Raw genomic sequence first — 16,615 nt, 5'->3', positions numbered from 1 at the left:
CTGCTAAACTAAGACTTCCCGTTCCTAACTTCGTTCTCAACTCATATGCAAACGAATATTTACATTCTCTTCTCTCTTCTTCTCTCTCTCTCTCTCTCTCTCTCTCTCTCTGTCACGAGTTAGCGCTATCCTATATTTAAATAAACTTGTGACATTGAACTTTGGTGGGAAACCGCGAATTCTAGTGGAATGCCAGTATGCATCACTCAATCAACCGCCACGTATTCACTTGCCATTGCACTTGACATCTCAAAGGCTTTCGATCGAGTCTGGCATAAATCTTTAATTTCCAAACTGCCCTCCTACGGTTTCTATCCTTCTATCTGTGCCTTCATCGCTAGTTTCCTTTCTGGTCGTTCTATAGCCGCTGTTGTAGACGGCCATCGTTCTTCTCCTAGATCTATCAACAGTGGTGTTCCTCAGGGCTCTGTCCTATCACCAACTCTCTTCCTTTTATTCATCAATGATCTTCTAAGCTGTACATCTAACCCTATCCACTCATACGCTGATGACTCCACCCTTCACCTTTCCATTCGGTTCCCGCAACGCCCATCTCAACAGTTACTTCAACAAACAAGGGATGAGGCTATGGCACACCTAATGTCTGACTTGGCTCGTATCTCTGACTGGGGTAAAAATAATATGGTTGTCTTTAATGCATCTAAGACTCAGTTCTTACACCTATCAACCCGACAAAATCTTCCACAGGTATACCCACTAATGTTTAATAATATTCAGCTTAATCCTGCATCATCCTTGAACATGCTTGGGGTTTCATTTACTCGGGACTTATCTTGGAAAAATCATATTACATCTCTTGTAAAATCTGCTTCCAAGAGGTTGGGTGTGCTAAGCCGACTCCGCTCTTTCTTTACCCCTGCGCAATTGTTGACTCTATACAGGGGTTTTATCCGCCCCTGTGTGGAGTACAACTCTCATGTGTGGGGAGGCTCCCCACATACAGCTCTTCTCAATAGGGTGGAGTCAAAGGCTTTTCGTCTCATTAACTCTCCTCCTCTTACTGACTCCCTCCAACCTCTGTCTCTTCGCCGCTCTGTTGCATCTTTATCTCTTTTCTATCGCTACTTTAATGGTCACTGCTCCTCTGAACTGTCTGCTTGCATTCCTCCACCTCTACGACGGGCGCGTAGCACCCATCTGGCAGCAAACTCTCATCCCTTTTCTGTCCAACTCTCTAATGCAAGAGTTAACCGTTACTCCCAGTCTTTCATTTATGCAACAGGTCAGCTCTGGAACTGTCTCCCTCTGTCTGTATTTCCTGCTGCCTATGATCTCCAGTCTTTCAAACGCAGTGTGTCCAGGCATCTCAAAATGATCGGATCTTGAATTTGGCTCTCTATTGTATTTTGTTTTTCTCTTGGAGGGAACTGTTACTGCGGGCTCATGGCCTTTGGTTCCTTCTTCCTCGCATAAAAAAAAAAAAAAAAAAACTTGATCGGGAGTGTTTTCAGAACAATTTTAGTACTGTTTCATAAGTGATCGTCTTTGTGCGCGACATTAGCACCTCCGCTGAGTGATTTATTGTGGGTGTGTATCGCTCACACTAAATTCGTTAGCCGTTAGCAAGTGCAGCCCGTCCTCGCCTCTATCTCATAATTTGAATTCAGTCAGACTTAGAGCGCCGTGGGACTAGGTTCGTTGGCCCAGCTTGGAGCAGCGTGTGTACAGCGAGTTCCTGAATCCCCACCTAGTGTGAGCCGGCGAGAGGTTTAGCGTGTGCAGCGTCCTTCCTCAGCAACGACGCCCAGTTCATCCTGCTTAGCCCACTCTCTGACCAGTATTTTTCTTTCATTTTTCCTAGGCTTAAGAGTTTAGCTTTTGAGTGAGCAAGTGAGTGTGTTCTCCTTATTTTGAATTCATTTTGAAACATGTAACGTAAATTTGTTTCATTGTAATTAATAAATTAACAGTTCTTTTTCTTGAGCTTAATGTAATGTAAACTCGTGTTTTATTTCTCCACATTAAGTTTATTCTAGTTATCGCTTCTAGCTTGCATAACGCTTTGTATTATTCATAACTGGTACTTAGGCAAACCTTTTTGCATTTAACTTAAATCCATTGTTCAACTTGGAGTTAATGTCCCAGCAAGAACCTGCTTATCATTCATAGCATTAGTTATTGATTGTCAGGGGTGGAGTCACTTTCTCGTGAGGCTAGCAGTACTAACAAACAGCATTTGTGAGTAATTAGTCTCTGCTGTGTACTGCTGAGAAAGTAAATAAATTCTCGTCCTTATAGAATCGGCGAAGTAAGCCGACATAAAGTATCAATCATTGCTTGATTTTCACAAGTCAATTCATTGCCCTGTTCTCAAGTAACATTTTAAAGTATCAAGTATTATTGAATATTATTCATTAATATGTGATAGGAAGCGTTATGAGGAACACACTGAGGTGGTTTGGCCATGTGGAGAGGATGGAGGGTGAAAGACTGATGAAGAGTGTATGTGAGTGAAGTGGAGGGGGGAAGAGGGAGGGGGAGGCCGAGGATGAGATGGAGAGTTGGGGTGGAGAGGTATATGAGAGAGGGGGGTGTGAGTTGGGAACAGGGCAGTGAAATGGTGGGGGACAGGGCGACGTGGAGGCGATTTGTTTGTGGCCACCCCAAACGGGATTGAGGCGTCTGGCAATAAAAAGATAGATAAATAGAATATTGTATATTCTTACAAAACCCCGTGACATCTGGCGACCTTATTCCAGGATATTAACTCCTAGCTCTAAAGTTATTCACGAGATAATACTCACTCACTCATACTTACGTATTTATCATTAAAGTCTACAGGCACTATCTTACTGGTGATTATTGATTCAGTTCTATTAATTTTACATAATAGTCTTCAGAGTCACTTGTTTGTTCATTTTTTTTTATTTACCAGTTTGACTATATAAAACTGGTCACCACTAACCTGTGCTATATTCTTTATTCTTGATTATTGGCATCTTTCTTTGCAAAATAGCAGTCAGTACTTAGTCCTTAGTTCACTCAGACTGAGTTAGCATCATGACTACCAACGTCTATGTACAGGAAGCTAAAGATATGGGGCTTACTGACCCCCCAAAAATAAAGGACTATGTACTCTCTCGATTTACTTACGAGCAGCAACGCGAAAATGATGCTCGTGAAGAGCGTCGAATTCAGCGTGAGGAACGCGAAAAAGAGCGCGACTACGAGCGAGAACAGCGCGAGGAACGCGAGAGAGAACGTCAACACGAGCAAAAACAACGCAAACTCGAGTTAGAACAACGAGAGAGAGAACGAGAACACGAACGTGCCGAGCGAGAAGCACGCAAAAAACATGAACTTGAAGTGCTGAAGCTCAAGCAAGATTCCTTGGCTTCAGGCACATCTGGTGCAGGTGGCCCAAGCTCCACGAGCGCTCTCCCTGCACATGTTCTGGCGACCCCACACATCAAACTTCCCCCATACAAGGAAGGCGAACGAATCGAGCCATACATAACTCGTTTTGAAGTCACGGCTCAGTTTTACCAGCTGAATGATGCAGCTAAGCGGCTTCAGTTTCCTAACCTGTTTGAGGGCCCTGCCCTCGATATTCTCCACAGAATTCGTGGAGACAATCTCACGTATGAGATGATGAAGGCCACACTCGTCAAAGCATACGGTCTCACTGTTGACGACGCCAAGAGTCAGTTCATGAGGGCGCATTTACAGGAAAAAGAGACTGCCGTTCAGTTTCTTGAACGGCTTACTGCTTACTTAGATGAGTGGATGGAGAAAGATGAAACTCCTTCCACACATGAGGGGATAATTGACCTTATGCTGCGCACGCAGCTAGAAAAGTCGTGGCCTACTGTACTTATGGCTCAGCTTAAGATCTGCCAGGTAAAGGATGCCAGCCAAATGGTGGAGAAGGCGGATGCATTCTTCACTGCCTACGGGTATCAAACTCGTAAGCAGCATACCTGGAACAGGAAAGCTGATAAATCTGGGAAACTGTCTCAGACTGAACCCCAGCAACAAGGCCGTTCTCAGAATAATGGCCAAGGTCCAAGCAAACCACAGAGGAAGGACCAGGGGCAAAACACTAAAAAGCCTGAGTGGAAGAGGTACAACACGTACCCTAACCAGCAGCAGTATCAGCTATGCAACCGACTGTTGGGACTATCCTTTTCGGCAACAGCCCCAGTGAATCGGAGGCAGGAGGCGAACGCAGCCTTCATTCCTCAGTAGCAGCACGGTGGTCTTGTCCCTACCAATACGGGTACACCCCCACAGTTCTCTGGTCCCCCATCGACAGTGAACACTGCCACAGGAGGTCAACCCTCCTTCTCCCCAGACGGTGAGTACAACCCCTCAAGCATCAAATTCTCAGGGCACCATGTTTGCCGCATCATTTATTCAGCCCTAATCAGTGGCTAGCTGCTTCCTCCACAGGCCCTCCCACAGGTGACAGTACCTTCCTTGTTCAGCCAGGGTTTGTGGGAGACATTCCTGTGAAGCTCCTGAGAGACAATGGGTCCTCAGATTGCTCTGTCAGGCAGTCTAGTTCGGCCTGAGGAGTACACAGGTCGACAGATCCAAGCTAACCTTATTGATGGATCAGTGAGATTGTTCCCTGAGGCACATATCCAGGTGGCATCTCCATTTTACACTGGTACGACAGTCGCAGTTGTCATGTCAGAACCTTTCTTTGACCTTATCATAGGCAATATTCCAGGTGCCAAGCATAGTTGCACCGAAGATGACGCTACTCAGACTTCGGCTGCAGAAACATGAGCCATGCCTGAGGCTCCAAACTGTGTCACCCCAGTGACCGTTGCATCGCCGCAAGATCATGATTTGTAGCCAAGATGTTGTTCAAGAACAACATTCTGACCCAACACTTGCTGCCGTGCGAAAGAAACAAAAGGGTAGAGTGATAAAGTATTCATGAGGAGGTCAAGCCAAGTTCCTTCGTAAATAAGGACAGCTGTACCATGAGTCACGAACACCCCAGGGTGAGGTTCGACTGCAGTTTGTCGTTCCCGCTAAGTACTGCCAAGCAGTGTTAGAATGGGGTAATTGTTCAGCCTCTGGAGGTCACATGGACAAAAGGAAAACCCAGGGCCATATCCAAGCTGACTTTTCTGGCCAGGGATGGGACGAGAGATAGATAGTTTTGTGCGTTCCTGCAATGTGTGTCCATGTACCACTAATCAGGGACATCCTTTCTGTGCCGTTTGAATCCACACCCATAATCTCAGAGTCAGTTGAGAGACAGTGCAGTGGTAATGTGGGTGCAGACCTGACGTCTTGCCCGTTGGTCCAACAGGACATGTTACGTCCAGGACCTGTATATACATGTATACCATAAGTTAAGGGGGAAGTTTGAGAACCCCGCAGAGACAGTCCGAGGCTGTGTATGAATTACCTTGTGGAACGTCTCGAGCTGTGGGCCTCTCTGAGGATTCCCGGAGAATGCACATTATCCACATGAGTGTTCACACCCACGGTGGGTGTTAAAATGTGACCTGCCTGAGATTGCTTAGGGATTCTTAGCTTCCTGTCATTAATCGTAAGTGTAGTGTTAGGTTAACCAGTAAACTGGTTGTTCTAAGAATTTTTTAATTTCAAGAACTGGCATGTTTCCTGGTTAATAATGTTAGGTTAACTAGTAAACTGCCCGTTCTCAGAGATTTGTAATTTCAAGAACTGGCACGTTTCCTGGTTAATAAGCGTTAACCAGTAAACTACAAGGGTTCTGAGAGATTTGTAAATCCAAAGACTACGTATCCTGGTTAATAATAACATAAGTACTGATTGCTAGGCAGAGAGAGAGAGAGAAATGACACTTTTGATGCTCCACCTTGATTCTTTTTGCAGTTGAAGGTGGCGGGTGCAGCATTGTCGTGCAGATCAGCTGGTTGTCCCTGTTGCATGCTGCCGCCTCTTCTCTTCTGCCTTGTCGTCTCTTTACTATTAATTTGTATTACATGATTTTACACGTAGGCACAGTTACACCACAACTGTCACACCTACACCGTGTATTACATACATCACGCTACATAACAATTAGTTGTTAATGTAAATGTAGTGAACTTTTCGCTCAGTTTGACCTGAGTACAGGATTTTTCATCGTTGTCATGGAGTTTTTTCCTCAAGCTTTCTTCTATTAACATAAATATGAGGTTTTTTCGCCCATTGGCGACTGTGACTTTCTCCTGTAGCAGGATAGCACACACACACCACAGTGTGAATCTTGTGTGACTGAGTTAGGATTTATATGTATGTATATTGAAATTTTTTTTCCTGAGAAAAAAAAATTGATTTTGATGAGGCGTAATGTCATGAGTTGGCGCGATCCTATAATTTAAATAAACTCGTGACATTGAACTTTGGTGGGAAACCGCGAATTCTAGTGGAATCCCAGTATGGATCACTCAGTCAACCGTCACATATTCACCCGATCGGGAGTGTTTTCAGAACAATTTTTCACTGTTTCATAAGTGATCGTCTTTGTGTGCGACATTAGCACCTCCGCTGAGTGATTTATTGTGGGTGTGTATCGCTCACACTAAATTCGTTAGCCGTTAGCAAGTGCAGCCTGCTCTCGCCTCTCTCTCGCAATTTGAATTCAGTCAGACTTAGAGTGCCGTAGGACTAGGTTCGTTGGCCCAGCTTGGAGCGGTGTCTGTACAGCGAGTTCCTGAATCCCCACCTAGTGTGAGCCAATGAGAGGTTTAGCGTGTGCAGCGTCCTTCCTCAGCAACGACGCCCAGTTCATCCTGCTTAGCCCACTCTCTGACCAGTATTTTTCTTTCATTTTTCCTAGGCTTAAGAGTTTAGCTTTTGAGTGAGCAAGTGAGTGTGTTCTCCTTATTTTGAATTCATTTTGAATCATGTAACGTAAATTTGTTTCATTGTAATTAATAAATTAACAGTTCTTTTTCTTGAGCTTGATGTAATGTAAACTCGTGTTTTATTTCTCCACATTAAGTTTATTCTAGTTATCGCTCCTAGTTTGCATAATGCTTTGCATTATTCATAACTGGTACTTAGGCCAGCCCTTTTTGCATTTAACTTAAATCCGTTGTGCAACTTGGAGTTAATGCCCCAGCAAGAACCTGCTTATTATTCACATCATTAGTTATTGATTGTCAGGGGTGGAGTCACTTTCTCGTGAGGCTAGCAGTACTAACAAACAGCATTTGTGAGTAATTAGTCTCTACTGTGTACTGCTGAGAAGGTAAATAAATTCTCGTCCTTATAGAATCGGCGAAGTAAGCCGGCATAAAGTATCAATCATTGCTTGATTTTCACAAGTCAATTCATTGTCCTGCTCTCAAGTAACATTTTAAAGTATCAAGTATTATTGAATATTATTCATTAATATTGTATATTCACAAAAACCCCGTGACACTCTCTCTCTCTCTCTCTCTCTCTCTCTCTCTCTCTCTCTCTCTCTCTCTCTCTCTCTCTCTCTCTCTCTCTCTCATTTCACTCCAAGACCCTTCTGGAAGTAATCTTGGAAGTGGAAGAAAATTAGAAGAGTTATGGAGTCGAAGGGGAACTTAGGTAGGCTGTATTTAGTCGCCTGTGAAAGAATGGGGGGATGGAAGTTGAGAGAGAGAGAGAGAGAGAGAGAGAGAGAGAGAGAGAGAGAGAGAGAGAGGGGGGGGGGAAGGAAAGAGATCTCTGGTTAGTCGTTTGCATAAGAATGAAGAATTTGAGGATGTGGAAGCTGAATGAGAGAGAGAGAGAGACAGACAGACAGACAGACAGAGACAGACAGAAACAAACAATAACAATAACAAGAGACGACAGGACAGAGAGATAAATAAGGAAAAAAAAAAGAGTGGTGAAGAGCGAAAAAAAGAGAGAGAGAAAGAATAAAGGCGAGAGAAAGAGAGCAGTAGAGGGAAAGATATGACCGTGACCGCGTTCAACTGAGCCCAGTTGCCCCCCCTGACCCTGACCCTGACCCCTGCTGACCTTTGACCTTCAGCACTGGCACACATTTCTCTTGGCACGCTGCTGAGAGAGAGAGAGAGAGAGAGAGAGAGAGAGGGGGGGGAAGAAGACTGAGAAGATGGAAAAAGTACAAGAAAATTTTTGTGTAAGAAAATAGCTGCTTACCAGACAGGACGCATTTAAGAACCAACAAAAAAAAAAAAGTACAAAATGCTCACCTCCCCCCGTCTCTCTCTCTCTCTCTCTCTCTCTCTCTCTCTCTCACACACACACACACACACACACACACACACACACACACACACACACACACACACACACACACGTCTTTAGGCCAATTAAGTTTAATTCGATAGTGTTAAAATTCCGAAGCGAGAGATATGGTATGGCTATGTGCAATGCGGCAGTACGGAGGTGGAGTAAATTAGATGGAATTATTAATATTTGTTGACGATTAATATAGACAAGAATCTCGTCGTAAGTTGGTTACTTAAATGATCATAAGCTTGTGTGTGAATAAAGTGCACTGACTGGATAGATAGATACAGACTGACAGAAAGATATAGATAGAGAGATAGATACAGATAGACAGATAGACAGGTAGTTAAATAGATGGATAGATAGACATGTAGACAGATAAATAAAGATATTTTTTGAGTACCGTAACTACTGCAAAGAAACTTGTTGCAAATTTGTTTTTTAATCCGTCGCATTTTTCTTTAGTAGCTCTAAGCCTGTTTCCAAATCTCAGGTTAAGGTCCAATTCGCTGAGGATACCCCCCTCCCCAAACACACACCGGCTACTCCTTAATCCACTCAACCCTAAAATTACTGGGCGCTGGCAGGCTCCTCAAGATCGGCTCAAGACAGAATTAAGACGCTCTTCATCTCAAGTCTTCACGCAGTTCTTGGATTCTTTTCCGAGTAGTATTGTATATTTATTTTTTTTTCTTGTCTTTTTCGCTTTTTCTTAACCCATCTTACTCGTATTTCGTTAGTTATATGTTTCTTTTCTTTTTCTTTTCTTTAATCCATCTTATTCTCATTTCGTTAACTATATGGAAGTGTTTTTTTTTTTCTTCTTCACCATCTTATCAGTATTGCGTTCACTATTTTTTTTCATTTGCTTTTCATTGATCCATCTTACTCTCATTTCGTTAACTATATAAGTTTTTCTATTCTTTTTAATCTTTTTATTCATCTTACGCCCATTTCGGTAACTATATGTATATAATTTTTCTTCTTTTTTAACCATTTTACTCGCATTTTCATTAACTCCTTCAATCCTGTGGCGTCATCTGTTGGGATTATTTTTTCCTTTTTGCTGCCCCCAGACGACGATATAGTTTTTTTTTTTTTTTTTTTCGATTACCATATTGCTGAAGGGGCTGAGGAAGGTGATGTCTACCCCCAACAGTCTGAACTCTCTCGTAAGCTTAATAAAATCGTCTGGTAACTGCAAGAATAAAAATAAATTACGTTCTCTGGTTGAAGGATGGTTATGGAACCCACCCTTCTCTCTCTCTCTCTCTCTCTCTCTCTCTCTCTCTCTCTCTTTTATCCAGTCACGTCTTCAGTCACCCTCTGGTTCGGAAAGTGAGTAACAATTTCATGTTACTAGAAGAGAATGTAAAACGCATCAGCTGACTGAAGAGGTTAAAATGAGAGAGAGAGAGAGAGAGAGAGAGAGAGAGAGAAGCTTACAAGTATCGAACTGGGCAGTAAAAGATGAGAAAGATGAGAGTCTGTGTTTACTGTTGATTGTAAGTAGAACTGTGTGTGTGTGTGTGTGTGTGTGTGTGTGTGTGTCTAAATGTGAACCAAATGGGATGCAGACTATACATTTCCATCTCCGGCTGTCCACCACCATCCTTTTGTGAGACAGTGAGAGAGTTGAAAGACATTTGTATATTTACTGTAGAGGAATTATTCACTGCACCTATTCTTACCATCATCATTATTCACCACAATCCTTAATATTTTCTTACGCCGACTGCCAAAATTATATATTGTCCCGTAATTCCTTAATCGTCCCTCAAGGCTTCTTCAATTATCTTAAGTTCCCCTTCCTTCTTGTGTGCTTCTTCCACTCTCTTCTTCCTCACTCGTCTTGTCACATCTCTCTCTCTCTCTCTCTCTCTCTCTCTCTCTCTCTCTCTCTCTCTCTCTCTCTCTCTCTCTCTCCCATTTATTATTCTTTTACCTCACTATCCTCCCTCCCTCTCCTTCCTCTCCCCTTTCTTTCCATTATTATCTTCTCCTTCTTTTTCACTAGCCTTGCATTTCCTTTTACTATATATATCTTTCAGTGTCATCTATTTCTTTTATATCGTCGCTCTCTCTAGCTTCTCTCTTTCCTCTCTTTCTCTTTATTGTCCTCCTTCTCTTACTCCTTGGCCTTTCCCTCCCATTCTCTCTGATTTCCTTCCAATCTGTTTAGTTAATAGCCCCCATCCCCTCTCCCTCTCTCCCTCTTCCTTCCACTCTGGTTAGTAGCGTAGCCTCTCTCTCTCTCTCTCTCTCTCTCTCTCTCTCTCTCTCCCATCCATTTTCGTTTACTTCCTTCCACACCGATTCTCTAACAGTCCCTCGTTCCCACTTATAGATCGGAAACCTAGATTTTAACGAAGCCTAACGAAAGTAAACTTAAGGAAAGCTCATGAAGGAAGGGAAAAGAAAGGAAAGGACGAAAGGAGGGGAAAGGAAAGGAATGAAAAGGAAAGAAAGGGAAGGGAAGGAAAGGAAAGGACAGGAAGGAAAGGGAAGGGAAGGAAAGGAAAGGAAAGAATTACGTTTGTTATTAAATAAAACAGACGCAAGAAACTAAAATCACGATCATCAGGAAACAGAAATGGAAATGGGAAGGTGAGGTCTTTCATAGAACAGATAACAGATGGTAGAACAGATAACAGATGGCAGAACAGAGAACAGATGGTAGAACAGATAACAGACGGTAGAACAGATAACAGATGGTAGAAGAGATAACATATGGACAAGTAGGGTACTGATTGGCAATCCAGAAATGGAGTAAACGGAAGAGGTAGACAATGAGCAAGATGGAGACAAGAAATTCGACTGAGATTAATTCGCAGATAAGTCTGGGTGAAGAAGGTAACAATCGAGAGGTAAACGTGGAGAAGGACAGGAGAGAGGGGAGGAGGTAGTATCTTTCGTGGTACAGATAACAAATGAACAACCAGGCAACTTGAGTAGCAACTTATAGATGCAGAGGGAAGGGTAATTGGAGATAGGAAATAAGATAAAAGCAAGAAGTTCATAGACAGGATGAGTCTGGATGAAAGGAGAGGGTGGAGGGAGATGGAAGAGGGAGAAAAGGTAATGGCAAAGAACAAGATGGAGAAAAGAAATTCGCAAAAAGTAGAAAGTGGTGGAACGAAACAGCCAGAAAGTTTGAGTGAGGAATGAGATGAGAGAAACTTTCATCTTGTTGTGGGTTGTTTCAGGGTGTTAATAATTCAGACATGCTCTCCTTCGTTGAATAACAGTAATAATGACCGTACCTGTGTCACCTGGATGCAATTTAACCCCCCTGAAGCCTGTGACGTCAATTTTTAATCTTCCTACCATCAGATTTTTTTTTTTTACACAACCTAGGAAAGAACTGGTTTTGAAGGTGTTAATGAATGCTATATATAAAACCCCTCCAGCTCCAAAAAATTTCTCCTAGTGTGTATGCATAAAATCGTCGAGAAAGCAACAGTAATACAGAAAATATGACACCGGACTGAAGGGTTTAATCTCCTTGGTTAGCAGCAAAAGAAATCTGCTTACTTTCGTCATTTTTTTGATACTTTTTGCAATTTCGTCACACTAGAAAATGCAAAGCTGTTTTGGGATATTCATATTATCAAGGTGGTCTATGTAATAAGTTTTAGTCTCCCATAAAATTCATTCTCTCCCATAAAAGTTCATTCACCCCATGAAGCTAACTCACTCACCCTCTCCCACTCTCCCATAAAACTAGCTCTTCCTCTCTCGTAAAACAGTCTCATCTCTCTCTCTCTCTCTCTCTCTCTCTCTCTCTCTCTCTCTCTCTCTCTCCCTCTCTCTCTCACACACACACACACACACACACACACACACACACACACACACACACACACACACACACACAAATTTACCCCATTTCTCCAACAAACTCCTCGCCATCTGGCTAAGCAAATTATCATAAGTGTAGTGTGTGTTCCATCATCCCTCTCTCTCCCCACCCGCTCTCTCTCGCTTAACTCCCCCTCTCTCTCCCCCAACAGGTTTCTGGCCATCTGGTTCCCCCTGAAGCTGCAAATCACCAGTTCCAGAGCTCGTGCCATCATCGTCATCATCTGGATAATCGCCATCACCTCCGCAGTGCCCTACTATGTGTATTTCGAGACCCAGGTGTTCTACCCTAAGGTGCCGGACCTGCTCCTCTGTGTCGAGGTAGGCAGACGAATGGACATGGATGGATGGATGGATGGATAGATAGTTGGACATAGATGGGTGGGTGGATCGATAGTTTACATTTACATATACATATTGTACCGATAGATAGACAAATTTGGAAAGAAGGCAAAGCACATTAAAAATGGGACTACGCTAGTTCCACTTCCCCAGAAAGGACTCAGTTAAAACTGACGTCACAATAAATTTTTCTCAATACAGAACTTGTTCTTAAGTTACACAGACAGAGAAGATAGACAGAGATAAAACAGAAAGACCGATACACCCGTAAAATGAAAGAAAGACAACATTAAATATTACACAAAGACCAAAACAGAGACCAATGGACACACAAACGCAAAGACAATTAATTTCCCACATTCAGGCCCACGTTTCCCGCAGCAGCTGAAACAGGAAACAGGTTCTCAATAAACGTTTCCCGATACACAATTTGTCCGACTATTACCAGGAAGGACAAGCGATCGAATCCAACCACCTCCTCTGCCACCATCGCCATCCCCTCTTTTGTTTACCCTAACTTGGCGTCTCCATCAACCCATCGATAGTGTCCTCTCTCTCTCTCTCTCTCTCTCTCTCTCTCTCTCTCAGTCTGAGTCTTCAGTTTCTCACGACTCCCTCGTTTCTTCCCGTCTCCTTTGCCCTCCTTTCTCTCTCCTAAATGTCCACATATTCTCTCTCAAGCTTTCTTCCTTTGCAGTTCTTTTGCCGTATTTTGTGTCTTTCTCTTTTTATTTTGTGTTGCTCCCTCTTCACTTTCCTCGTGGAGCAACCCATTGATAGTGTCCTCTGTTTCTCTGTCTCCCTCTTTCTCGCTTTCTGTCTGTCTGTCTGTCTGTCTGTCTGTCTGTCTGTCTGTCTCTCTCTCTCTCTCTCTCTCTCTCTCTCTCTGTATATATATATATATATATATATATATATATATATATATATATATATATATATAACTCAATCTGAGTCTTCAGTTTCTCACGACTTCCTCGTTTCTTCCCCTCTCTGTTGCTCTCCCTTCTCTCTTCTATAGTCCCACATATTCTCTCTCAAGCATTCTTCCTTTACAGTTCTCTTTTTTCGTCTTATGTGTCTTTCTCTTTTCTTTTGTGCTTCTCTCTCTTCTCTTTCCTCGTAGAGTTTTCTTTTATCATACTTTCTTTCAAGTTCATCTTCTTAACTTTTCTTTCTTTCTCTCGATTTTCTCTAACTCTGTCTCTCTGTTTCTTATCCACTCACATTTTCCTTTCATTCATATTCCGCAGTTACTCTCCTTGTCTATCTCCATTCTCAGTTTTCTTCTGTCCTTTCCCCAAACTGCTACTCTTTCCATTTTTGCTTGACCTCTTGACACTCCTCTTTTTTCTTTATCCTTCTTAGCTTTGCCATTATTCTACTGCCCATTTTCATCCTTCTTGCCAATATCTTTCTTCCTACATCCCGGTATACAAATTCCTCTCCCTCTTATCTCATTCTTCCCTCTCCTTCTCAGCCTCCTTCTCTAATTTTCCCTTTCTTGCTATCACTCTCCTTCCTGTTCTCCCCGTTCCTCTCCCCGTCTCCTCCGATTTATTCTCTCTCTCTCTCTCTCTCTCTCTCTCTCTTTGAATTTTCCCCTCAGTCTTCTTCCTTTGCCTCTATCTCCGTTTCCCTCCTCTGCCGCTTTCTTTTGCCTTTATTTTCTCATCCCTCTCAGTTTACCCTCTCATCATTTCACTCCTTTCGTCGCTTCCATTCACTCCCTCCCCTTCTCCCTCCCCCTTCTCATCTCTACCCTTTTGTCCTGATTTGATCCTTCTCTCACTGTTATGAAACTCTTATTTACAATGTTCTTCACTAACAAACTTAAGCACAAATGAAAGTACGATCATTTCCCACAACTGTTACACAAACTGGACTTGCATTACTTTTCTTCTGTTTTCCATTCAGTATTTATTAAGAGCTTAAATAATGACACTGAGTCAGTAATGAAACAGCTGTACCTGTAAATTTACGTCCAAATAACTTAAACTGCATTCTATTGTATCGGAATGTAATTAACTTTATTATAAACGGCATAACCTCTTACCAAAGTTACCAGACACCATTTCGTCTGTAATCATACGACAAATAACCCATATCGTAAAATTATGACCTGAAATGAGACAGTTACGACCGGCTTATTTGGAATTAATTTATGGTGGTAATTTGGCGGTCTTAGTGGAAATAAAAGGTGACTTGGGGGTTGTACTTAATCCACTGACATTGAGGAGTCGCTTTGTGGCTGAGTACAACTGTGTGACGTTAGCTAGCATTGAATGGAGAGTACGTCCTCAGGGTGAAGAGTGAGTGAGTGAAAGAAATCCAAGTGCCAGATAACAAAGGTCACACGGCACTGTACCTCAGGCTGAAGAGATGAAGAGCAGATGGACAGATCCGTACGCAGGATTTGTTGGGGGGGGGGGAAACGTGAGGAGCGATATGAGGCTTTCTTATGCTTATGGATCCATTTCCTAGGAAGGAAGGCCATATTCAATTACAATCCTTTTAAAAAATGTATTATATTTACAATAAATGTACATGCTGAGGGTAGCGGATACTTACGTCAAAACCAAAATTACGGAAAATATAATCTGGTATAATATTGTACTACGAACAACATCTGTTTACTTGTGGCTTCTAGTGTAAGTCTCACGGTACAGCAGCAGGGAATGTCATGCAAGGGAGTAATAAAAAAATAAAAAGCATGCGCCGTCTTCAAGTGTTTTAAATGCTATAAATGGTGCAATTATATGTACGGTGTTTACTGTGATGATAAAATAGTTTCGGCTAGAGAATACGCATTAAAGCATAATTTATACTTTATATATTTTCTTCGAAGACAATTTATTTTTGACCCGCGTCACGCCCTACGTGGTGACACGTCTGTAACACATCGAAGAGGAGAGGAGAATAATTAAGTGACCTGGATCTTGACACTGGTATTTATCTATTCATTTATTATTATTATTATTATTATTATTATTATTATTATTATCATCATCATTATTATTATTACTATTATTATCATCATCATCATTATTATTATTACTATTATTATTATTATTACTAAAGGCCATATCTAACCCTCCCAGCTCGGTAAATCTCTCCTAAACTAAACAAACAAATAAATAAATAAAACCGTATGGATGTAACAAGAAAATAAAACACCATCTTAGTAAGTTTAAGACATGGATTTTAAAATGGAGGAAAGTGAAGGAAAAAGTAGGGCTTGGTTTCCTGTGAGAATTATGGAGAAATTTTGGCTGCTTCTGTGTCATATTTTCTCTAATTTTTAAAGTGTTTTAACTCTCTCTCTCTCTCTCTCTCTCTCTCTCTCTCTCTCTAAGGTTGGCCAAGCAGACAAGCAGAGCGCTGGTGATTAATGATAATATTCTCTCTCTCTCTCTCTCTCTCTCTCTCATCCCTAATAATATTCCCCCTTCCTCTCTCTCCTGCTCAGGGTTGGCCAAGCAGACAAGCAGAGCGCCTGTACTTCCTGATTGCACACCTGCTGCTCTGCTACCTGCTGCCTCTCACCCTCATCTCCTTCTGCTACGTCATGATCTGGATTAAGGTGAGCAGAGTTAGGGAGGTGGATTAGGGTGAGCAGAGTTAGGAAGGTGGATTAGGATGAGCAGAGTTAGGAAGGTGGATTAGGGTTAGCAGAGTCAGGGAGGTGGATTAGGTGAGCAGAGTTAGGAAGGTGGATTAAGATGAGCAGAGTCAGGGAGGTGGATTAGGGTGAGCAGAATTAGAGAGGTGGATTAAGGTGGGCAGCGTTAGGGAGGTGGATTAAGGTGAGCAGATTTTGGGAGGTGGATTAAGGTAAGCAGAGTTAGGGAGGTGGATTAAGGTGAGCAGAATTAGAAAGGTGGATATAAATGAGCTGGATTAGGTTGGATTAAGGTATACAGGATTAAGTGAAGGTGGATTAAGATCGCCAGGGTTAGGACAGGTAGAGTGGTATAATCAAGGTGAAGAGAACTGAGGTGCAATATGATTCAAGAAAAACATTATTAGGCAGACTACAGAAAACTAACCAATTTATCATGAAAATCAGTCAGTTTATCAATTAACTCGGGCATTTTCCCCCGTGCATTACGGTACCTTGATATAATTATTACTTATACACATATTCGGAAAACCAGACATTTTTATCACCAGCTAGTTCACCAATTATCCACTCGATTATCATATTTATTATTTTATTTATTAA

At 42.2% G+C, this 16,615-nt stretch overlaps 1 protein-coding gene across 1 annotated transcript in view; it reads left to right on the top strand.

Annotated features, from left to right (window-relative positions):
• LOC145417846 (neuropeptide SIFamide receptor-like) overlaps window positions 1-16,615 on the top strand; it is a 386,262-nt gene that overhangs the window by 365,272 nt on the left and 4,375 nt on the right. Inside the window, exons 4-5 of the mRNA XM_080286466.1 lie at window positions 12,201-12,369; window positions 15,860-15,973. Coding sequence (XP_080142592.1) covers window positions 12,201-12,369; window positions 15,860-15,973 — 283 coding nt within the window. The remainder of the gene's footprint in view (window positions 1-12,200; window positions 12,370-15,859; window positions 15,974-16,615) is intronic.

Source organism: Coenobita brevimanus, chromosome 111 (genome assembly GCF_032717465.1).
Source record: "Coenobita brevimanus isolate Jiangsu-jjx chromosome 111, ASM3271746v2, whole genome shotgun sequence".
Lineage (NCBI taxonomy): Eukaryota > Metazoa > Arthropoda > Malacostraca > Decapoda > Coenobitidae > Coenobita > Coenobita brevimanus.
Note: the sequence above shows the minus strand (reverse complement) of the source record. Positions and strands in the feature narration are given on the sequence as shown.